General features: G+C 44.1%; 1 protein-coding gene across 4 annotated transcripts in view; it reads right to left on the bottom strand.

The window, feature by feature from the left end:
* Positions 1 to 23,704, bottom strand: part of RASA4B (RAS p21 protein activator 4B) — a 49,628-nt gene that overhangs the window by 10,919 nt on the left and 15,005 nt on the right. For 3 of the 4 annotated variants that reach the window (XM_083587597.1, XM_083587596.1, XM_083587599.1), the window contains exons 2-12: positions 18,178 to 18,234; positions 17,600 to 17,713; positions 16,019 to 16,080; positions 12,014 to 12,143; positions 6,534 to 6,615; positions 5,162 to 5,296; positions 2,896 to 2,987; positions 2,020 to 2,137; positions 1,219 to 1,372; positions 425 to 489; positions 33 to 145 (exon numbers count right to left, since the gene is read on the bottom strand). In XM_083587597.1, the coding sequence (XP_083443723.1) occupies positions 33 to 145; positions 425 to 489; positions 1,219 to 1,372; positions 2,020 to 2,137; positions 2,896 to 2,987; positions 5,162 to 5,296; positions 6,534 to 6,615; positions 12,014 to 12,143; positions 16,019 to 16,080; positions 17,600 to 17,713; positions 18,178 to 18,234 (1,122 nt within the window). The remainder of the gene's footprint in view (positions 1 to 32; positions 146 to 424; positions 490 to 1,218; positions 1,373 to 2,019; positions 2,138 to 2,895; positions 2,988 to 5,161; positions 5,297 to 6,533; positions 6,616 to 12,013; positions 12,144 to 16,018; positions 16,081 to 17,599; positions 17,714 to 18,177; positions 18,235 to 23,704) is intronic. The other variant, XM_083587598.1, reaches the window with a different exon arrangement.

Genomic DNA, 23,704 nt, shown 5'->3' with positions numbered 1-23,704 from the left:
CTGAGAAAGGTCCCTGATCCTGGCTCTCTTACCCAATATCCTTGCTCTCCACTTTGCTGGGATCCAGCTCAATGCATCTCTTCTCTTCAAACACTCGGTTGATTGTCGGCCCAAGGACTCTGTGGAGGTACTGCATGCCTGCCACCTGCAGATGGGAAGATTTTGGGGCAGGACAGGAGAGACAGTGGACTGAACAATCAGACGGCAGTATAGAATCATAAAATCGTAGAGTCGGAAGAGACCAAGAGTCCAGCCCCCCTGAAATGCAGGAATCTTTTGCTCGACGTGGGGCTTGAAACCACGACCCCAAGATTGAGAGGCTCGTGCTCTGACTGAGCTATCCCAGGAGATATATGGCTGGAAAAACAGAAAGACATAAACATACTCAAGATTCACACAAGCAAACCACAAACCCATCAAGTACCTTCAGAAATGACTCCATTGACTTAGAGGCCAGAGAGTTGCTTCGAAACAGAGTGTTTGGCTCATCTGAAACAGAACACAGGAACATAGGAAGCTGTCTTCTACTGAGCTGCCCCATCTATGATTCTAGGAACCTGGATTTGCCAGCATGTGACTGAAACCCACCCAAATTACGGTAGCAGTCTGGAAATGCCATAGGCGGACAGGAACTGTCCATGCCCAGGTCCAACCAGGGCCGTCTTAAGCATATCCGGCGCTGTGGTGCAAAGATCCCTCCGGCACCACCACCCCTTTCCCAGAGTTGCTGACCTTTTTTAGGGAGGACGGCGCTGCCGGCGACGCAGCCAGTTTTGCGGGGCTGGAGGAGGGCAACGGCTGGAGGGCAGCTCCTCCAGCAGGGAAGATGCGGAGGCTGGACGTGGTGGCTCCCGGCTCAGCTGGCCGCTTCGTGCTGTGGTGGCTACAGCAGGCGGAAGCTCCGGGCGCGGCGCTGCTTCAGTGTGGCATGGCGGAGGCGGGTGAGGACGGCAAGCTGATGCCAGGAGGTGCCGTGTCCAGCCTCTGCCTCTTCCCTGGCGCCCTCCAGAACTTGGCACCCTGGCGCCCTGCACCACTAGGCTCTATGGGTAAGATGCCCCTGGGTCCAACTGATCAATTTTTTTGGAGCAGGTCTGGACTTCCTCACCCCCCCCATGCATTGCACACTCTCCTACATTCTAGTGACATAAAATGGTACCCCAGCTGCACAGAGCATGGTACCCTCCCATGTCCCAGTCATGCGCCCGGGATCCTTACCGGTTTTATCCAGTTCCAGTTTGAAGAGGAGGTCCAAGAACTCTTTGGCCAACCCTTGGCCCACGAAGAGCTTGACAAGGTTGACGGCAACTTCCTGCCTGCACTCAGCGGTCGTGGTGTCGTCAATCAGGGTTATTAAATGGACTTTCCCGTCCTGCCAGGAGGAAAAGAAGAAGGGGAGCGGCTGAGGAGATAGACCCCCAGGGAGGCTGTAACGCATGTGAAACTCAGGAGGAGAAAAAAAAATCAATTAAAGCGTGATGGAGAGTTCCCCCACCCCACTTGCATGCACAAAATTAGGGGGTCTATTCTCAACGTCATCAAATATTTCTTTAACGGCGTTATTTATTTATATACACATTCTGCTCGCTTGCCAACATGGCTTCTAAGCAGCTCACAAGTGTAAAACCGAGTTACAAAATATATCCATGTGCAATCAAAGTGCACAATAAGTTCATTTCGTCAAGGCATTCCAAGCGTGCATAATTAAGATGTAAAATAAAACAAGCCCATTAAAACAGCATTAACAATTAAAGCGATTAGATCAGGAGGTTCAGGCCTAGAGATCAGGAGAATGCATGTCTAAACAGATGCATCTCCAAGATCGCTGCCCTACCTTTCTCCCAAAAAGTTAAAGGCAGCACGCATGGGTTCCAAACACATTTCTATACTCACAGCAACCCTGCAAAGTAGGTTAAGCTAAGAACGACTGGTGAGCCGGCGAGCCTTACAGCTGAGTGAAGGGAAGAACCGGGGTCACCCCAGTTAAAAGGCCTGCCCACCAAAAGCGATGGATCTCACCTGGGCACCTGCTTTAACTTCCTGACACAGAAGCTGGACAAGAGGCTGGTAGTGGATGGACGGAAGCACCGTCTCATCCCGAAGCTGCAGCTGGAGGTGTAGGGAGCCCAGGTTGCCCCTGGAAAGGAAGGGGAAAGGGGGCAATGCGATTGATGCAAACTAACTACATGGTCCCACCATGGACCACAGAATCCTTCAGGAGAGATGCTACCCAACTGCAACTCTCATCACTCCCAGCCAGCAAGGATGACCGGAGAGCCACAGGCTCCTCAGCTCTCCTCAGTTAGGACATGAGCTACAGGCCCTTGTGATTTTGTAGGAGTCTTTAGGTTCTGTTTTGAAGGGACTCCCAGAACAAGTCCAGTAAGATAAGTAGGGCAAACACTCTAAAGGTAAAGGTAAAAGGTAAAGGACCCCTGGATGGTTAAGTCCAGTCAAAGGCGACTATGGGGTTCCGGCGCTCATCTCGCTCTCAGGCTGAGGGAGCTGGCATTTGTCCACAGACAGCTTTCCGGGTCACGTGGCCAGCATGACTAGACCACTTCTGGTGCAATGGAACACTGTGACAGAAACCAGAGCGCATGGAAACGCCGTTTACCTTCTTGCCACAGCGGTACCTATTTATCTACTTGCACTGGTGTGCTTTTGAACTGTTAAGTTGGCAGGAGCTGGGACAGAGCAATGGGAGCTCATTCCGTCACAGGGATTCCATCCGCTGACCTTCTGATCAGCAGGCCCAAGAAGCTCAGTGGCTTAGACCACAGAGCCACCCATGTCCCTTAAACACTCTAGCAGGACTGTGGCAGCAGCAAAATCCCATACAGGTTGACTTAGGGGCAAACAAGTGAAGCTCCCCTTTGGAAAACAGAGACTCACTCGTCCCGCCTTGGCTTTGATTTGTCCGGTCGGAGCATAAACCACCCTTCCTCTTGTTGGACCGCCTGTAGCTTTTGGACATTGAATACTACCTGCAAAAGGAAAGGAAAAGAGAGAGTTGTGAGAGCGCCGAATCCTAACCACTAGACCACCAGGGTCAGACCTGAAACTATATTATGAAGCGTCCTGTCTCTGTTGGCTAAAGGATTGGATAAAACTAAAAGACAATAAATTGTTAGATCTTGAAGGTTTTGATAACAGATTTGGATGGCATGCTTATTTATGGCTGGAGAAGAAGAAAATCATAGAATCATCATAAAGGCTTTGAGAATCATATCTTCAGGAGTTCCATAATAGAAATATGGGATAGGTATAAAAATATATTGGAACCTAAAGTTCCACATTGGCTGTCCCCATTAGAGGCTATGAGCGTAAAGAAAATAAATATGAGAGGGAATTGGACCACTTATGGAGACTTAGTAATTAAAGAGGGGGAGAAATGGAAAATGAAGCCATATGAACAAGTTAAAGACTGTGTGTTTGATTGGTTGCATTATCTTCAGATAAATGAAATGTTTAAAAAGGATTTTAAAGAGAGGGGATATATGGAAAAAGAGTCGAAATTCCAAACAGAGATAATAAATAACGATTTTAAGATAATGTCAAAAATGTATAAAATGTTACTGGAATGGCAAACAAAGGACGAAGAGATTAAGTCGGTTATGATACACTGGGCCAAAGATTTTGGTTATAATATACAATTGGTTGATTGGGAAAAAGTATGGAATGAAAATATGAAATTTATTGCATGTACGGCGTTAAAGGAAAATATTATGAAAATTGTATATAGATGGTATATTACACCGGTTAAGTTAGCAAAAATGTTTAAAACATGTAATAAGTGTTGGAAATGTAAAGAAAAAGAAGGATCCTTTTTTCATATGTGGTGGGAATGTAAGAAGGTTAAGGGTTTCTGGGAAATGATATATAACGAGTTGAAAAAGATGTTTAAATATACATTTGTAAAGAAACCAGAAGCCTTTTTGTTAGGAATAACAGGAAGAGAGATTAATAGAAGTGATTATAAACTTTTTCAATATGCAGTAACAGCGGCAAGAATATTAATGGCCCAAAAATGGAAACAAGAGGAACTACCGACTCTGGAAGAGTGGAGAATGAAACTTATGGACTATGCAGAATTGGATAAAATGACTGGGAAAATCAGATACCAAAAGGATCACAAGTTCATCGAGGACTGGGGAAAGTTTACAAATTATCTGGAAAACATATGTGATGAACAGATAACACTAGTCGGTTTTAAAGAGGCTTTGTGATGTCAAAGATGTATTGTAAAAAGAAAGAGAGATGAAAGGATATTATTAACTGGCAATATAATATATTGAAAATGCGTAACAAATAGAAAATATGGATGATTGATGGAGGAGCTGGTGGAAGTACAAAATTGGAAATTTGAGAATATGGTTGTGTTGACTAACTTGTAAAAGAAAATTTAATAAAAATTTATTATTAAAAAAAGGAAGAGAGAGAGTTGTGCTTACTCCCATCTGAAGCAAGGCCTCCTCATGTCCCTCCCAGCACCTCCCATTTCCAAAAAACATAACCAGATAGGAGCAGGTACGCCCATGCACAGCTTGTCTGAGGCTCAGGGCATGAATTTTCTTAGAATAAGGTTATAAACTGGCAGGGCAGGGCCCACCAGCCGGCTTAGCCCTCTGAGGCCTGGGGTAAGTGTACCTGACTGCCCCCAACTCTGTACAGGCCTGGGAGCAGGGAATGGGAAAGACCTATTGGTTAGCAATGTATACTAAAAAGTGGGCAGGGGTGGCTCAGCCACACTTCTGAGCACCCCCATAATTCAGTGTTGTAAGTGAACAGTGCTCTTCTCGGCCGAGAGCTGCATTCCCTGAGCGGCAGCTTTTTCCATTTATTTTAATATACAAGAAGCATTTATAACCCGCCCTCCAATTGCACAGGGCAGTGTACAAGAGGCATGCAAAATTTAGGACCGTCTTTTCCATCTGCCCGTCGCTCCAGCCTTTTCCATATCTCTATGTTTGCTGCAATCGTATTCGATTTTAAAATGTTTATTCCCCCACCCTTCTGAAAGCGGGGGTTCCTTTAAAAAAAAAGTACACAGAACGCAAAGGCAGAAAACCGAAGAGATCAGCCTTTGAACAGGACAGCCCCCTTGCTAGCAGAACGTTTCAATGTGTCTTCTTCCAAGCCCTCCTTCCCCACTGCTCACCTTCCCCAGAAAATCGTTCCTGCTGACGAGATCCCAATCCCAGACTTCGATGACGCAGAGCTTCTCCACAGCCGACTCGTCCAGGTCGAACTCAAAGGTCTTGTTCCACCTTGGGTAGCAAGATTTTTTGATCACCTGGACGACAGGCAAAGCCAATAAAGGAAGCAAATTCTTCCTCCCGAAAGCAAATTCTTTAAAAGATGCTGGTGAGAACAGGAGGAGGAGGAAGAAGAGGAGGAGGAGGAGGAGGAGGAGGAGGAGGAAGAGCCTGCTGGGGAGCCAAGGATGTCATCCAGACTGACCCGCCCAAACTCATAACACTGGATGGAATGAAGTGGCTAGAAAAAAGAGGGTTAGAGAGAGAGACACATGCCCGTTCACTCTCTCACTTGACCAGCTGGAGCCTCATTTTGGACCATCCCCTTCCTGAAAAAAGAGAGCTGTGAAGGTTCTTCCCGAGACGCACACACCTGCAATGTTTGGGGCAGAGTTTCCATTTGTGTGTGCTAAAAATGACCTCCATTATTTTGAGGCCTGGTCCTTATGTAGCCAAAGAGAGGGACCAGCAATTCCCCAAATTTGCCCAAGTACCAAATATCTTTATTTTGTGGAGGGAGGGGGGAGCTAATAAAAGTGGTACGAGAAAAAGAGTCAAACGGGGACTCATACACCGAGTGAACAGGGAATGGAAAGCCAGTTGGGAGGAGGAATGAAAAGGACTTTCGAACTAGAACGCTTCACACTGGGACATTCTGCTGTTTTGGGCCCCACTCGCCTAGGCTTGTACAGGACTTAATATACAGTGATCATAATAATAATTTTATTACAGTGGTACCTCGGGTTACAAACACTTCAGGTTACAGACTCCGCTAACCCGGAGTAGTACCTCGGGTTAAGAACTTTACCTCAGGATGAGAACAGAAATTGCATGGCGGTGGCAGCAGGAGGCCCCAATAGCTAAAGTGGTACCTCAGGTTAAGAACGGTTTCAAGTTAAGAACGGACCTCCGGAACAAAATAAGTTTGTAACCAGAGGTACCACTGTATTTGTACCCTGCCCATCTGGACTTAAGGCTGGGGAAAGAAATACAATAGTGGGATATATCTGGCAGGCGCACTGGCTGCCTCTCCAGAGCGCAGACTCAGACCACACATTTAAAGCTCACAGCTCCCCACTCTAGGAACAGTAGTTTCACCCTTACAGAGCTGTCATTCCCAACAAGGCCTTAAACTACAGTTCCCGTGGCTCTTTATGGGGGAAAGCAACATACTTTCTGTGCATGGGATGCACCTGCCCTTAAATGCCTTATGTAGCCCTTCCCCTATCCCCATCCCCACACCGGCACCTTGTTCTCCTTACAGCTGGAGCTCACCAAAGTTTCCTGTGTCTTGCCATTATAGCGGACTCTGACGAAGGGATCAGAGGCTCCGTTTCTGTCTTTCCGAGCCAAATCTCTGTGAAGGAAGGAAAGAGAGAGAGAGAGAATATTGTTATAGATCTGCGGGTGCTAAATGCTTGGGGTTTAATAAATGTTAGGATTTGATTAGAACTGGTACGTTAAGCAGGACTGCCATATGTCTGGGATTTTCCCGGACACATCTGGAATTCATCTGTCAGAAATAGTTCCTAGGTGGAATTTCCAAAAATCGGTTAAAATGTCCGGGGCAACCCACGTCAGAAGTGGTGGTTTTTTTGTAAAATTGTATACATCCTTATATTATATATCTACTATATTAATCCTCAATAAATTTGTGTATGTTTATTCAAAACCTGCCAAGGAGTCCAGTTCATTTTGTTGTCTTTTTAGATAATTTGAAAAAGGCTCCCAATCTTCTTTAAAGTAACAGTTGTCCTTGCCTCGCAATTTGCATGTCAATTTTGCCAGTTCTGCATAGGTCATCAATTTCTCTTGCCACTGTTCTTTTGTTGGGGTTTCCTCATTCTTCCATCCTTGCGCAATCAAGACTCTTGCCACTGTTGTAGCATACATAAATTCTTTATTTTCCTTGGCAGGTCTTGTCCTACAATCCCTAACAAAAATGCTTCTGGTTTTTTTACAAATGTCATTTTAAACATTTTCTTCATCTCATTGTATATCATTTCCCAATTTTTTTAAATTTCTCTACATTCCCACCACATATGGAAAAAGGTCCCTTGCTTTTCTTTACATTTCCAACATATGTTTGACCCAGTTTTATATATTTTTGCTATCTATACTGGTGTTATATACCAATATGCAGAGGTTAACATAGGTTGAGAAATCAGAGAGAGGAGCTGAGGGAAGTCTTGGGGGGGGGTTGTTGGGGAGGTGGGGGAGGAAAGGGGGGGAATAATGAAGATGATGTTTTTATAATTTGTTAAGCTGAAATTGTTAATAAAAAATTAAAAGAGAGGGAGAGTAAAAAAAGGAAAAAGAAGTGGTGGTTTTTTTTGGCAAAATTCCTTAAAAATAGCTCAAAAACTCCAATTTGGGGGGGGGAGATTTTGCAAAAAAAAAACAACCACAAAAAACTGAACAACTTTGCCCCTTGCAAAAATAAAAGTTGAACGACTTTACCCTTCAACAAAAATCTCCACAAACGTTGTGTGTGGATTTTCACTTTTTGAAATACTGTATAGCAACCCTCCTTTAGGTTAACAGCTAGACTCATGTGCGTTCAAGATGGGGGTTGGCCGCTGTTCATCCCCTGGAATCAGCATATGTGAAGTGTTAATTAACCCAGGCACACTTCCTGGGCTGTTCATTGGACACCGCTTGCAAAAAATATGGGTGTATTAGGCAAAATCCATACATGTGTATATTAGAAGGAATGTGCATTAAAATGCTTACGATTTTTTTGTGAGGACTTGGAAAAAACATTCCACAGACTGACTTGGAAATGTTGCAAACTGAAGTTAAGACTGAAGAACTGAGGAACATAGAAACCCAAACTGACAGGTGCATTTAAAGCACATTTCACACCCCAAATAATAGAACTCTGGGAACTGTAGTTCATCTCTGAAATTCCCAGCAAACTACCATTCTGAGAATTTTTTGCGAGGGGGGGTGCTTTAAATATATGGTGTGTACACAGCCTGCCTTTATTTGAGGGTGGGATTGCAATTTCCTTCTGCAAAATGCCTTGGTTCGGCCTATTACTCGTAACCTTATTCGCAACCTCAGTTACATAGCTTTACATAAGAGAAACAGAGAAGGCTATACAGCAAACTGAAGAATGAGCAAATCTGGGCACTTTTAGATCTGAGGCTCGGAAGAAAGTACGTAAACAAAGAATGAACAAAAAAGTAAAAGTCACATGGCATCACAATCTCTGTCACGCTGCCATGGCTCCCCTAAATTGCTCCCCTTGTTTTCTCTTTCTGTCAAAGGGCTTGTGTTGCTGTTTTCTAACATTCTTCTGTAGTATTACCATCCCTTAACACCCCCACTTTCCCAGCAGTGATGTATGGAAGTGAGAACTGGACCATAAAGAAGGCTGATCGCCAAAGAATTGATGCTTTTGAATTATAGTGCTGGAGGAGACTCTTGAGAGTCCCATGGACTGCAAGAAGAACAAACCTCTCCATTCTTAAGGAAATCAGCCCTGAGTGCTCACTGGAAGGACAGATCCTGAAGCTGAGGCTCCAGTACTTTGGCCACCTCATGAGAAGAGAAGACTCCCTGGAAAAGACCCTGATGTTAGGAAAGATGGAGGCACAAGGAGAAGGGGACGACAGAGGACGAGATGGTTGGACAGTGTTCTCGAAGCTACCAGCATGAGTTTGACCAAACTGCAGGAGGCAGTGGAAGACAGGAGTGCCTGGCGTGCTCTGGTCCATGGGGTCACGAAGAGTCGGACCCTTCTCCTTCTTTGGAGGTCTTTAAGCAGAGGCTTGACAACCATATGTCAGGAGTGCTCTGATGGTGTTTCCTGTTTGGCAGGGGGTTGGACTCGATGGCCCTTGTGGTCTCTTCCAACTCTATGATTCTATGACTAAACGACTAAACAACAACAACAACACCCCCACTAGCCCTTAGCATATGGCTTTGCACCCTCTTCCGGGGGCCCAGCATTCAAACACAGCGTCACTCTGCACAGGCTTCCTTTTGAACATTCAATGTTTTTCTCCCGCCGAGTTTGAGAGTTTCATTTTAATGAAAGGATTATTTCCAGCAGAGAACTGGTGGATACCGCAAGACAGTAAAGAAAGGAGAATTGGGAAAGTTTATTGCTTTATAAAAACGCATCTCTGACTCACATCGCCAGATCCTCCGCTTGCACAGCAGCAATGATCAGGCATTCCCTGCTACACCCTCGCAAGCCTGAACTTTGCCTTCCATCTCATCTTTGCTGTGCCCACCACAAAACCATGAATCCTCCTTGCGCTGTTTCATACCAGCTATGCAATTATGTTGGTTGATTTCCCTGCCCGCCCCCTCTGATTTTTAATGCGAATGGTCAAAGTGGGTTCAGCATTTCTATTACAGCAGAGCTTTGCATGAAGAAGATCCCCGATTCATTCCCCAGCTGGGGATCCTGGACAGCCGCTAGCAGTCAATGAATGGACAATCTGAGCTAGATGGGTCTCAGCTAGAACCACGGGTCTGACCTGGCAGAAGGCAAATTTAAATAAAAGCAAAAACAACCCTGTAAGGTACATCAGCATTATTCCCCATTTTACAAACAGGGAAGAGGACTGAGGCCGGGAGAGAGAGGCTCATTTGTCAAAAGCTGCCTGGAAGAATTCAAATCCCTACTCGGTAAGGATGCTCACTGGGTAACCTTGGTTTAGTCACAGTTTCTCAGCCTAGCCTACCCCACAGGGTTGTTGTGAGGGCAACAGGGAGAGAGGGAGAGCCACGCACGACGCCTTGAGCCCCTTTGAGCAAAGGTGGGATATAGACTTTTTAAAACTCGACTAACGTATCTAGGGATTATAAGGACGGAAGTCCCCAAAAAAGATGGTTAGGTTGTTTATGTATGCAGCTAGGATTCTTTATGCACAGAAATGAAAAGAAGAAGAAGTAGTTTCCACCAAAGAAGAATCGATAAGCAATGGGCTAGGCTAAATCTGCAAAGCTAACAGCTAAAATTAGAGAACGATGATTGCTTTAAGGAGGAATGGAAGCCTTTTCCAGATTGTTTGAAGAAATATTATAGTATGATGAATTTGTGAGCATGATTCGAACTACGAGCAACAGAAAGAATGAGAGATTATTGTATTGTGGTTATGATATAAAAGAAGAAAGATAGGGTGCAGCAAAGGGGAAGAATAAAAAAAACACCATGAAAAATGGGATGGGAAGTCGATAAAAGAAAAAATGATTATGTATTATATGGGAAATTTGTAATATAAAATATATTGCCAACAAAAAAATTGGCTAAAATAAAATGTAGTCAAAAAAATTGACAAATAAAATCCCTGTGAGGGCTCAGTCTCTTAGCTGCTGTACTGTGCCAGCCCTAGAGCAAGAAAATTTATGGGAAGCACTTTCACAAGTGCTATTCACCGAAATCATTAATAATTTTTATTAATAAGCTGGAAGGGCTGTCTATCTGACCCAGCATTACCGCCCTGTGTTCCCTCTGTTCTTCTTAAAGGAACGGCACAGCTCATTCCTTCAGTCAGCCAATCCCCCATGATTAAGGGCTCTTGCAATTAGAGAGGGCTCAGAATGTTCTCTGACAAAGGGCTTGGCTTGATCCTCCGGGGGCGGGGAAGGGACAGACTCCACGCAGAGTAGCTCAGTGGCAGAGTGCATGCTCTGCATCTAGATCTCCAATCTCCAGTATCTCTGAGTAGACCTGGGAGCCAGGACAGAAACCCAAGAAGGCTGCTTTAGGCAAGACTGAGTTGCAAGGACTGGTGGCCTGACTCAGATTGTGCAAACACCACACATTCAAAGCACATGAGCTCCAACAAGGAATCCTGGGATGTAAAGATAAATAAGTTTCTTTTTATCATATGTGGTGGCCTTGTAGTAAGGTCAAAGCTTACTGGGAAATAATAATTTAATAATAATAATTTATTTATTTATACCCCGCCCATCTGGCTGGGTTTCCCCCAGCCAGATGGGTGGGGTATGTAATGAACTGATATGTAATGAATTGAAAATGATGCTTAATATAGCATTTGTAAAAAACAACAACCCAGAAGCTTTTCTTTTGGGAATTATACGGGCAGAACTACCAAAACTGTATAGAAACTTATTCAGGTATGTGACTAGAGTGGCAAGAATGTTACTCGCCCCAAAATGGCAATAAGCAGATGTCCCAGCAAGGGAGGAATGGATCCAAAAATTTATGGAATATGCAGAAATGGCTAAACTTACCAGAAGAATAAGAAATCAAGATAACAAACTTTTTAGCAAAGAATGGAAATGGTTTATTGAATATTTACAGGTAAATTGTAAACAGATAAGAACACTGGCAGGATTATTGTAATAACCTGTAGTTTGACCAGAGTATATATTTAAAGTAAATGAATAAATGAGCAAATTACGTTAATCTGGATATGTGGAAGGTATTAAAAATAAATTTAAGGAACCGCAGAAAGAGGGGGAAGGAAGTCAAGTTTTGAAATGTCAAAATGATTGTAAAATTAGTGAAATGTATAAACTTGAAAAGCATAAATGAATTTATGAATCCTGGGAATTGTAGTTTGCTAAGGATGCTGAAAACTGTAGTTCTGTGAGGGGTAAAGCTACAGTTCTGAGGAGTCTTTGTGGGGGAAGAGGGGCAGATTGCTCCAGCCAAAGGATCTGACTTTACAGCTTGTGGAAGCATCTTAAAATCAGACAGAGGGCTGGATGGCATAAGGTCACAGGGGAGGGGAGGTTGCAACCTCATCTCTGGCACAGCACAGCCTTACCTGGCATCAAACACAGTGCAGCGCAGCTTTCTCACGGCACCGCTGTCAACGATCTCAATCTGGAGATGGATTTCCCCCTGAACTTCCTCGTCTGGGTCAATTTCAGTGAGGTTCAGCCAGCCATTATAGCCTGGGAACAGAGACAGGGAGAAGGAAGCACAAGATTTTCAACTCAGGGGCAACCGTGCCCTACCCTCACAGGGATGGCACAGGGTCAAAGAAGATCATGGAATCATAGAGCTGGAAAAGGACCACAAGGGTCATGAAGGCTGAGTGCACATTACCAGCTGGAAGCACAGATAGATTGTTTTTCTCAGTTCCGGTCGAAGCTGATTTGTTGAAAACCACACCACAAAACAGTATTTTATTTTTTACTTTTAAAAATCTGTCTTCTTCTCTGGCGATCACTCGTAGTCGAGTAAGATTGTCTTCCATGAACATGGTTTTAAGAGCGAGTCCATAAGTGACTGTGGGGGCCAATTCTAGATCCACACATCCTTCCACAGTGGGGACATAGGTTTCCGGGTGGGAGTTGGTCACAGTGAGGGTTTGCCAAGCGTGCCTTCCTCTTAGCACGTTTCTCCCCTTTGCCCTGAGTTCAAGCGTCCTGAAAGTCCATGACACCTTTGGTAAAAGTTGTTCTCCATTTGGAGCACTCGCAGGCCAGTGTTTCCCAGTTGTCAGTGTTTATACTACTTTTTTTTAAAAAAATTGCTGTATACTGCCCTTCATCCATAGATCTCAGGTTAGTTCACAACACAAAAATACAGTGTAAAACATTTCCTAAGAACTCTACTAGTTATTGACCAAAATAAATATATATATTTCCTAAGAAGCAACAAGACAGATATGGATATTGGCTAACATTATGTGTTTAACGCTTCCCAAACCAGCAGTGGGAGCATCCTGATGTGGATTAAACAGGAGTGTGTACACAGCTGGAGACTGTTAAAAACTTCTTTGACATTTTATTCTGACTCTGGAGTCTTCCTTAGCTCTTAGTCCTCTTGCCACCTAGTCCAGGGCCAGATTTAGGTTTGATGAGCCCCTAAGCTACTGAAGGTAACAGGGCCCTTTATATGGCCAGCTGTCCTTTGTCAACAACAAATTGTCACTGTTTTTTGTGTTGAATATACGCTATATGGACCTAATAGGTATCTAAAGCCATTTGCACATGTCACCATGCAACCAGTCCATGCAGAATGGAGGCACCCTATATATAGAAATGAGCAAACCAGTGATATTTTAGGGAGCAGGCTAGAAGGCGGGGCCCATTACTTACATCATAGGAGACTACACAACACAAAACACTGTTGCTGTATGTAGGTTTTATTTTATTTTTTATCTTATATTTTGGAAATGTACATCCAGTTTTTCCCCCCTTTAATTTTTTTGGGGGCCCAGGGGCCCTAATCTATAGCTTGTTTAGCTTATACATAAATCCGGCACTGTTGTCACCCTGTTCATCTTTTCCATCCCATTTATTGGAACAAGCCAGTAAATGTGCTGGGTCTTGCCTATGCTAGGAAAGAGTTATGGGCTAAAGGCGTGGGATCATCCACGCCTACCTTTTGCCCTGCGCTTTCTAGGCAGAGGTTGGCACTTTAAAGCTCTGTGCCTGAGCACTTTTATTTTTATTTTTTTTTGCCGCTTTTGGCACTTTCCCCAGGAAAACCTGCTTTTTAACGCTAAGTCAGAAAACAAACTTCAATTCAGATTTTTCGCGGATTGCCATTTGGTCCGATTCAGCGGTAAAGAGCAAGTTTTCATGGGGGGGAAAGTGCTAGTGAAAAACCCCCAAAGCGAAAGCACACAGACACAGCATTTCAAAGTTCAGACCTAGAAATGCAGCAGAAAAAGGAGGTCTCTCATTAGCTGCAGACAGGGAAGAGTCAGTCATGCAATGTTGTCAACGAACAGAATGCAGCTGCTGCAGTGATGCAAGAGGGAGGGAATTTCACACAAAATGCATGGACCACTTGCTCCAATTTACTGGTCTGTTCTGTGTAGGGCTAGCATTGCAGACCCTCCAAATGTCCCTATTTTCCAGGGACAGTTCCGGATTCACAGAAGCTGTCCAGGTTTCTGATTTGATCCTGGAATGTCCCACTTTTCCTCAGGATGCCCCTATTTTCATCACAGAAATGTTGGAGGGTATGGAGTTATGCAACAACCCCTGCCCCCCGGAGCCAAGGAGATAAGTAACTATACAACCTTTAGAAGACATATGAAGGCAGCCCTGTATAGGGAAGCTTTTTTAATGTTTAAAGCTTTGTTTTGTTTTTATAGACGTTGGAAGCTACCCAGATTGGTTGCGACAACCCAATCAGATGGGTTGGGTTTAAATAATAAAATGATGATGATGGAATAAGACGTCCCTATTTTCATCAAAGAAGCATTGGATTCAATTCTTCATTGCCAGACTGCAACACAGTATCTGCTTTTTTTTTTTTTTTACTTAAATGCCATGAGAAAAAACAAACAAAAATGGGACCTTGTAGTCTAAAACCTCTAGACCAGGGGTCAGCAACCTTTTTCAGCCGTGGGCCGGTCCACCATCCTTCAGACCATATGGTGGGCCGGACTATATTTAGGGAAAAAACCAGAAAGAATTCCTATGCCCCACAAATAACCCAGAGATGCATTTTAAATAAAAGGATACATTCTCCTCATGTAAAAATACACTGATTCCTGGACCATCCGTGGGCTGGATTGAGAAGGCGATTGGGCCGCATCCGGCCCCCGGGCCTTAAGTTGCCTACCTCTGCTCTAGACTCTGGAGGAAACTAGGCTGTCAAAGCTGATATACTGCACTGTTTAATTCTGCTGTCTGATTTCCTCATAAATGTATCTGCAATCTCATTTGATGAAAAACGGTATATGCATATCTGCAACAAATAATAATAAAAAACTATAGTGGAGCAACTCACAAAGAACTGTGGCATTACAAGTGTGCTCTGTGAGATGTTGGAGGGCGTGCTGTCCTCCTGAGAGATGAATAACCTGCGTAGCAGACCCACAAAACCACATGAAAACATTGCAATATTCACACAGTCAGCTCAGGGATATGTTCTCCAGGAGACCCCTGAACCCAGGCCTAAAGCCAAGAAAACAACCATCACCTCTGAATCTTGGAAAAGCATCTAAGTTACTGGGCAGAAACCACCCCAAAGGTCAAGAGAGGAAGATTCTTTTCACAGACACAATCTCTCTCTCCGCCTCCATCCCAAAGATGAGTCACTGGGCCTCCCAAGACATCCCCTGATCCTTGAGCAAGCAGATCACGTCCTCTCTTTTGCTGCTGTCTAGGAAGGTAGACAGATAAGGAGATGGAAGTGGGTGGAAGCAGGAGATCCAGCAGGGATCCAGTTCTTGACTGCTGCCCTCAAACCTGTTCTGGGTTCAGACCCACAAGGATAACACAAAGAGAGAGAAATGGGACCTATATGAATTGGAGGGAGAAGCAGCTGAATCTGGAATCTGCATGGATAAATAGCAGAGGATTCTGTTAGGGGATCCCCTCACTCCTACAGTCTGTGTTTGGAATAAATTGTGCAAAACAGGAATATCTACATATCTGCATTTAATTTGCACATTCCCCTCCCCTCGCTGTATAGCTGATCATGAGCAGCAGTTACAGTATGAGAGTTTGCACAAAACAGTCAAGACTGGGTTGTGCAGAGTTCACATGCATCTCGAGGCTCAGGTAACCGTCCCATGTGTTTAAAGGCACTCTTTGTATGGCCAGAAAAACTGTTTTAAAAAAATGAATGTGATGTTACAATTCGTTGCCAAATTTGTTATCCATCAAACATCCTTGTTTACTAAGAATAAGGGGGGAAGGCAAAGAAAATGAGAAAGAAATGGGAGGTTCGCCTGCTTTAGTTATTTGGGAAGGACTTCATCTGCAGATACTGACTTTTTGGGGCAGGGACCGTGCACCAAATTTGTTCAATTTACTCATTCAAAATTATTTACCTCTCCCAACAGAGGGAATAATCTCACCTTTTGGGTGCTCAGCCAACAGACTTTGGGTGATGCAGACCTTCCCGATGACGTCGTCCCGGCTGGCACGAGAAAGGAAAACAAAAACAAAAAAACCTAAGGTAAATGGGATGTCCAAGAAACCAGAGAGTATAAGTCTGGGGCATTTCAGGTTTTATTGATCTGGACTAGAACTGAAATTGGACTGGAGGCAAGAGAGGGAAATTGTCTCACATTGAAACCCACAGTATCACCTGAAGACATTTGATGCAACAACCTTTCCTGGCGACCCATCTGAGAAACCCTCTCCCAACGCTACTCCTTTTCCTTTTAGCACTAGGAACAGACACCTTTAAACAAATTTCCCCAGAATGTTATTTCCAAATGGTAAAAGAACTTATTGACAGTGGAAGAGGCTGCCTTGGGGTCAGGGTTCTTCTTGCTTGCACATAATTCCTAGGAGGATGAGTGCAGGGCCGGTCCTTGCCCCAGGCAGAATGATGTACCTGCTTCAGGCAGCGGATGCTGGGAGTGGCAACAGCCCACCCGCCATTCCCCGGAACTCCACAGATAAAGTGGGAGATCTTGTGATATTCATGTTTCAATTAGCAACCAGGTCAGATTCTGTACAGGGGGGTGGGATACCATCTTGTGTTACAGGGTGGGGGGCTACAATCTTGTCCTTCACCTCAGGTAGCAAAAGGTACATATCCAGGCCTGGCCAGCCAGCCCATCTATCAGGGATGCTGTACTGTCATCTGCTCAGTAATGTGGAACATTCTGCCAATACAGATTCAGCAGGCACCTTCCGTTTCGACTTTCAAATACATGCTGAAAGCTTTTCTATTCCATCAGGCTTATGCAGGCCATTAAGAATACATCTTTCCACAATAGTTATTTTTAAGGTTTTTTTTTAATATGGTCTTTATTGCATGGTTTTATGTACAATTGATGTAAACCGCTCTGATTATTATTATTTTAAATAAAGTACTGGGTAAATCATCAAACCATCAATTCTAGCACATGGGAGGCCACCTAAATTATATAAATTGGCATCTGAATGATTGGGCTTAGTAATTGTATAATAACTTGGCATTGTTATAATGAGGCTTTTATTTGATTATTGTAATTGAAAAACTAATAAGAAATATTATCTTAAAAAGATTATTATTATTTTAAATAAATAGTGATATATAAATATAATAATTTTTTTAGAAATGGCACCAGCTACACACAACAGGGAGGTGTCAGCAGACCCAAGCTTAGCAGTAGCACATTTATTCGTTTATTTATTTACAGAAAAGAAAACTTAAGAAAGGTTTACCACTGCAGCTTTTAAGGTGCAAGGCACTATGTTTTCCAGATTTATCACTTCCACATATATTTATTTTGAACCTATTGAAATTTCTGCCGAAATGGTAAATGCAAGTAAAATGAGGGATATGTGTGGCATTTCAGTGAGGATGGTGTTGCGAGGATGCTCCACAAAGCTTGTGTGCACTAGAAGCATGGAGTCCACAAAAACTTGCTGCGTAGATGCAGCGCCGTTAAAAAGGAGAGCCAGGAGGAAGAGCCTCATCTCCGCAGGAAGTGATGTCATACCTGAGTGCATCTTCGTCCATGACATAGAATGACACGCAGTGGAAGGTGGGGGGGAGGTGGACTTCGTATTCTTCGCCCCAGAAAGGAAATAGTGTTTTCCACACAGTGGCTGTCCTGGTGGGAGGAAGGGAGAGATAAAAAGGACCAGGTGCTTAAAAGGAAAAGGGGTCAGCAACCTTTTTCAGCCATGGGCCGGTCCACAGTCCCTCAGACCATGTGGGGGGCTGGACTATATTTTGGTGGGGAAAATGAACGAATTCCTGTGCCCCACAAATAACCCAGAGATGCATTTTAAATAAAAGGACAAATTCTACTCATGTAAAAACATGCTGATTCCCGGACCATCCACAGGACGGATTCAGAAGGCGATTGGGCCGCATCCGGCCCCCTGGCCTTAGGTTGCCTACCCCTGTCATACAAAATCTGAAATGCAAGGGGTAACTCATGAAAAGTATGCTTGGATTAAGTCCAGATTTTGGCCCCTTTCCTCTGCTTTGCAGGGCAAGGCGAGAGGGAGAGAGAGAGAGAGAAAGAGGGAGGGAGGGGGGAAAGTGGGTGTTCTAATGTTCACCACTTACCTGATAATGGCTTCATTGTCAATTTTCACAATGCAGTAAGGGTCACTGCTGCCTGTACTGGACAAAAGGAGGGGAAAACATACAAATAAAGATTCTCCATGGCTGTTGCATGATACAAATTACCCCCAGAACACACTGATTCACCACAAGAAGGTGCCTAATGCAGAGTCAGACCACTGGCATTGTCTCCCGCATGGGTCTCTCCCAGGCTTACCTGGGAAATGCCAGAGATTCAGCCCTAAGACCTTTTCAAGATTCTAGTCCTCATGGGTCTGGAAAAGGTTTCATCTTGCTCAGTCTTGTTCGCCCTGACTGGCAGTGGCTTGCCTGGGTCTCAGCCCTACCTGGAGACGCAAAGGATGGAATAGGGGACGTTCTGCCACTGAGTTACGGCCTTCTTCTACATTAGAGAGATTTCCAGCACCTCCACCACCACATCCTGCCTCACAACATTCTGCCAGGGGTGGGAAGCAGTTGTAGGCTTTAATCAATGCAATTAGCCAACTAATGCTTTAATCCCATATCATTACACAGGCGCACACACACAACGCTTCTGGTCATTTAGGAGGGACGACACTCTGGCATGAAGTTGTGGACTAAGGAGGGGCACCACAGACCTCTTTTTCCCTGTATCAAATTTGGTGGGAAAGAAATGTCCAGAGCTCTGTTTTCCTCCCAGTGCAAAGTCTGCCACCCTTCAGATTTCTCTTCCCTATTATCTGGACATTCCCTATGCGATCAATGTCCCTTTCCCCCCATTTGGATTTTCAAAGCATAAGACATCTCTGGATTTAGGGCAGAAAAAAAAACTGTGGGACAGCAGCAGATGGAGAACGATAGTTGGACAAATCTGACCCAGAGATCTTTCCCAGAGGGATTCAAATTTCTCTTTGAAAGGAGTCTACAACATGATCAAGCAGAATCAGATTTATTGCTGGTCGACACAGTACTGTGGGCAAAGAACCCCCCAACTCATGCTGGAAAGAGGGGATTGCACATTCCAGTTCACATCACAGATAAGACCGTTCAAATATCCCTACTACAATTCCTATTGGTTAAGAAATTGCAGTTTACAGGCTTCCTGATCCGCCCACATCATGTTTGCTCCTAAACATGTAAAACAGGTACCCCCAACAATAACATACATCCCATGTCCATTCAAACGAGCAGTTTTTACAATAGGGGTGTGTTTTATAATATTCATGAAGCATTTGAGCAAGGGTACTAGTTCTTAAACTATCATCTGCTATTTCTCCTTGTTATGTCGGGTCACCTCTAAATTCAAGGCTAACAATCTACTTCTAATACATTCTTTACTTAATTGTAACATTATCCAGGAAAAGAGCCTCTTAGGGAGTCAAGCTTTTAAGTCCAACCTTTGCTTTGTCTCAGCATCTCAGGATGTAAGACACTTACAACTCAGGTTGTAAAACATGCAGAAACAGTTCTGCAAAGGGACCCTTCCTTGTGGCTTCTTTGAACCTCTTTGTTCGCAGAATCGGTCTTAAGGCAGGCATGGTCATCCTCACCATACCTTCCCTAAGAATAAATATCATTTTCATTCATTTATTCCACAATTACACATGGACAAAGGAGAATTAAAGGAGTCGTGAGGCAATTTACATTAAGCAGAGGTATGGACAGGCCCAGAGACCACTAAAACTAGTTTGTCCCCATCCTCCTCCTAGTTGTGTTCTACAGAGTCAACACCACGAAAGAGGAATCCAATGTCTGGTGCCAACCGTTGGGCCAGATATAAATAAGGCAGGCAGGTAGGGTCATGCTTAAGTTGGTAGAGCAGACCTCCATTCACCCTTATGGACCAGCCTCCATTTTTATGCATCTCCCCCCCAAGAAAAACTATGCAAGTTAATTTGAGAGCCCAAAGACCTGGTCCATAGATGTAGCCAGGATTTTTGTTAGGGCAGGGGGCAGGCCATTTCTTGGGGGGGGGCAAGCCTCAATTTGCCATGTATTTTTATTGATTTTTATTTATTGGGGGGGGGAAGCTGCCCCCCCCCGGCTACGCTCATGACCTGGTCGTTCACCTGCCCAGTGGCTGCAAGGACACTTGGAACATTGCTTTCCATTACATAGCAGGTTGCAGCTAAATCCGAAAGGTTTACTGTGGATTTTCTAGGCTTAACAAAGGTTCTCTCTGTTGATTCATTTTCACCTTAAATAAATATCATCCCCACGTTATTACTGTGATCAGGCTGCAGGAAATGAACTATAAGATGCTGACCCAAGTGAGCTTAATTAAAGTAGGATAATAGCTACCACAGCACTGGAAAGCTGGCGTTTAAAAAATTATTGCGAAATATTAAATTTGAAAGCATTAAAGCTTGTAAATCCATATGAACCTAACCAAACCTTGATATCATCATCTGAGGCCCTCCTTCGTGTGCCTCCTCCATGAGAGGTCTGGATGGCAGCAACACAAGAAAAGGCCTTTTCTGCAGTGGCTCCCCATTTTTGGAATCCTCTCCCCAGGAAGGTTCGCCTGGTGCCTTCATTATACACCTTTAGGTGCCAGGTAAAAAGCACTGTTGCTGTTTAAGCATAAAGATCCTATTTGTGGAGGGCAATAAATAAAATTGTTCACATTGCACTGTGTGTGTATGATATGTTTTATTAGTGATCTTAAATATATTTTGCATATCTTCCTATATACATAAAAATGTAAGGCTGTCATCACACAGCCCCCATTGGAGGATTTGTAGTGCCAGATCACAATACTGGATATGAATGGAGTTGGGAAGGTCAAGTGAGCTTACTGGTTGCATGGGGTGGGATCTGAAAGCTTTAGGGATTTAATGTGAGGCAGAATGGCAGCAGGGCTTGTGAATGGAACTAGCCCCTAGTCTTTATACTATATTTTAGGGCTGCCATATTTCAGAGAGTGAAAATCCAGATATAAAAGTTGTTGAGCTTTGTTTATTTCTAACCTGGTTTTTTTGGAAATCCCTCCCCCCGCCCATTCCATTCCTGACATGGGTTGACATACGTCCGGGTTTCCCCGAATATTCTATACATTTCTCAAGAAGCTAGACAATACATATAGATTGTGGTTAAAGCTATGCGTCCTCAGTTTCACATGCCAGCAGTGGGAGCTCACTGGAGCCAGAAGAAACAGTAGTATGTACACAGCCTAAGTGCAACTCTGACCCTTCGAAACGCCTTGGCTTGAATGTAAAAACCAGAAAGGAATCCTGGCTGTGAAAAAAAGACCACAGAGGCAAACAAGACACTTGGCTTCCAGGAAAAGGATTTTAAAACCTTGGGGCCTCATCCAGAACATATGCACAAAGGAAGAGGAAGGGAAAAGAAACCAACTGGATATAAAAAACAACAAACAACAAACTGAAGGCTGAATTAACGTGTGCGTGTTTTCCTTTTGGATGACAAGTACTAGGAAGATGCCACCTTTATTTTGGAACAGTGGCAATGTCCAAGGCAGTAATTTTCTGATTGTTTTGATGGGCTGCTGAGAGATATTAAAACCCCCAAAGGCGTCTGCAAGCACTGTTTCGTGTGTACAGGTTGAGACAGCTTGCTTACTATGTGGGACAGTACAGAAATGTGCATGAAATATGTATATGCTAACTACAGCTGTACACACACACCATATATTTAAACAACATTCCTCCCCCTACCTCCCCAAAAAGAACAATGGGAACTGTAGTTTGCGCCTCACAGAAGTATCATTCCCAATACCCTTAACAACAGTTCTCTCTTTGGGTTCTTTGAGGGATGCGCTGCAAAGGCAGGGTGTCAATATAGCTATGCAAAGATGGAAGACTTCCATGGGCAGCCGGTGAAGGCTGTGTGAGAGACAAACTCTCGCTCTCGCTGACAGGGCTTAACTTGCCCCTGATCAAATTAACATGGCAGGCGTCTGGGTTTCTCTTTCTCACTAACGCCGCTCTTCGGAAACACAACTAGCTGTTTAAAACCAGTGAGGAGATTTGGGGCCCAGTGCAAAGATCAATACCTTTCCCACAATTCCCTGACTGGAAGTGGGCTAATAGCTGTTATAAAGAATTCTAAGGTCTCAAATATAGAAAGAGTATTCATAAAATGTACAAGGCAAACACATACATAAATATATAAACCACGTGCCTGAAATAGTACAGGAGAGCAATCCTGAAGCCATTTTGACTCTCCCAAATTGACCCCAAATTGACTTAGGCGACTCAGTCCCTTGGGGAGTTAGGAAAAAATGGGGAGGGGGGGTTGGCTTTTGCTGCCCATCACAAAGCACAGAGCTTCCCCTGCAACGGACAGGCCACCCTGCTGAATTATTGGGTACAACTGGACCTTGCCATTATTCCAGATGCTAAGAGTCAGACGCAGATGTTCTTACCATCCAAGCTGTGAACTAGGATTTGCAAGACCGGGGTTCACAAGCCCCCACACTCAGCCACGAAACTCGCTAGGTGACCTTGGGCCTGTCACAGTCTCTCAGCCTAACCTACCTCACAGGTACAGATAGGTAGCCGTGTTGGTCTGCCATAGTCAAAACAAAAAATTTTTTTTCCTTCCAGTAGCACCTTAAAGACCAACTAAGTTAGTTCTTGGTATGAGCTTTCGTGTGCATGCACACTAGAAGCTCATACCAAGCTCATACCAAGAACTAACTTAGTTGGTCTTTAAGGTGCTACTGGAAGGAAAAATTTTTTTTTGTTTTGACTACCTCACAGGGTTGTTGGAAGGACAAAACAGAGGGAGGAGAACCAGGAATGCCTCCATGGAGGAAAGGTGCAACAATTCCACTAAACAATTCCAATTCAACAATACCACTAAACGCACTCAGCTTTTCTTTTTCAAATGCTCCTCACAGGGCTTGGGTTCCCAGACCTCTGTCCCTCTCCATCTTTGGATACATTCCAGTTGAAAGGTTTTCCAACAAGAGATTTCAGAGAATGCTGAAGTGTCAATAAAGAGGCCTTTTCCAAAGCTTATGCAGTGAGTAACCAAACCATGTATTTATAGAACTGAGAGAATGGATGTTTGGAGACCTGTGACCTAACCTCCTTCCAGTCGCTTCACTGACTGCCCCCTTGGGCCCGTCCTGCTCAATCTGCCACCGTCTCAACTCAAGGTCAAACGAGCCTCTTGCTCCGATAGTGTTTCTCACTATCAGATTTCTAAAACGAGAGGGAGATGCCCAGGTCTCAAGCCTGCTTGGATATTCGCTACCACAGGGTCTCCCATATCGGGTGCCCTCTGCACGTGCATCGAGTCATCCTGCAATCACATTGCAGGCAGCAAGGCTGAGTAGCTGCAAAGTACCAGTGGGTGTGCAGTCCTTTCGTGTACACATTTTATGAAGTTATTGTGGATTAAGGATGGGAAGATCTGTTAATTTCGGTTTTCTCCGTTTCTCATTTCCCCAGGCTTTAATTCGATTCTCCACATTTCTGCAGCCAACTTGCGGATTTTCTTTCTAAGAATCCTGATGAAAATTCTTCAGCATTTTCAGGAAAATTTCTCCTAACACACACTACTTTGAATAATGTTTTCC

This window comes from Podarcis filfolensis (assembly GCF_964270895.1).
Source record: "Podarcis filfolensis genome assembly, chromosome: 15".
NCBI lineage: Eukaryota > Metazoa > Chordata > Lepidosauria > Squamata > Lacertidae > Podarcis > Podarcis filfolensis.
This window is presented reverse-complemented; position numbering and strand designations above follow the sequence as displayed.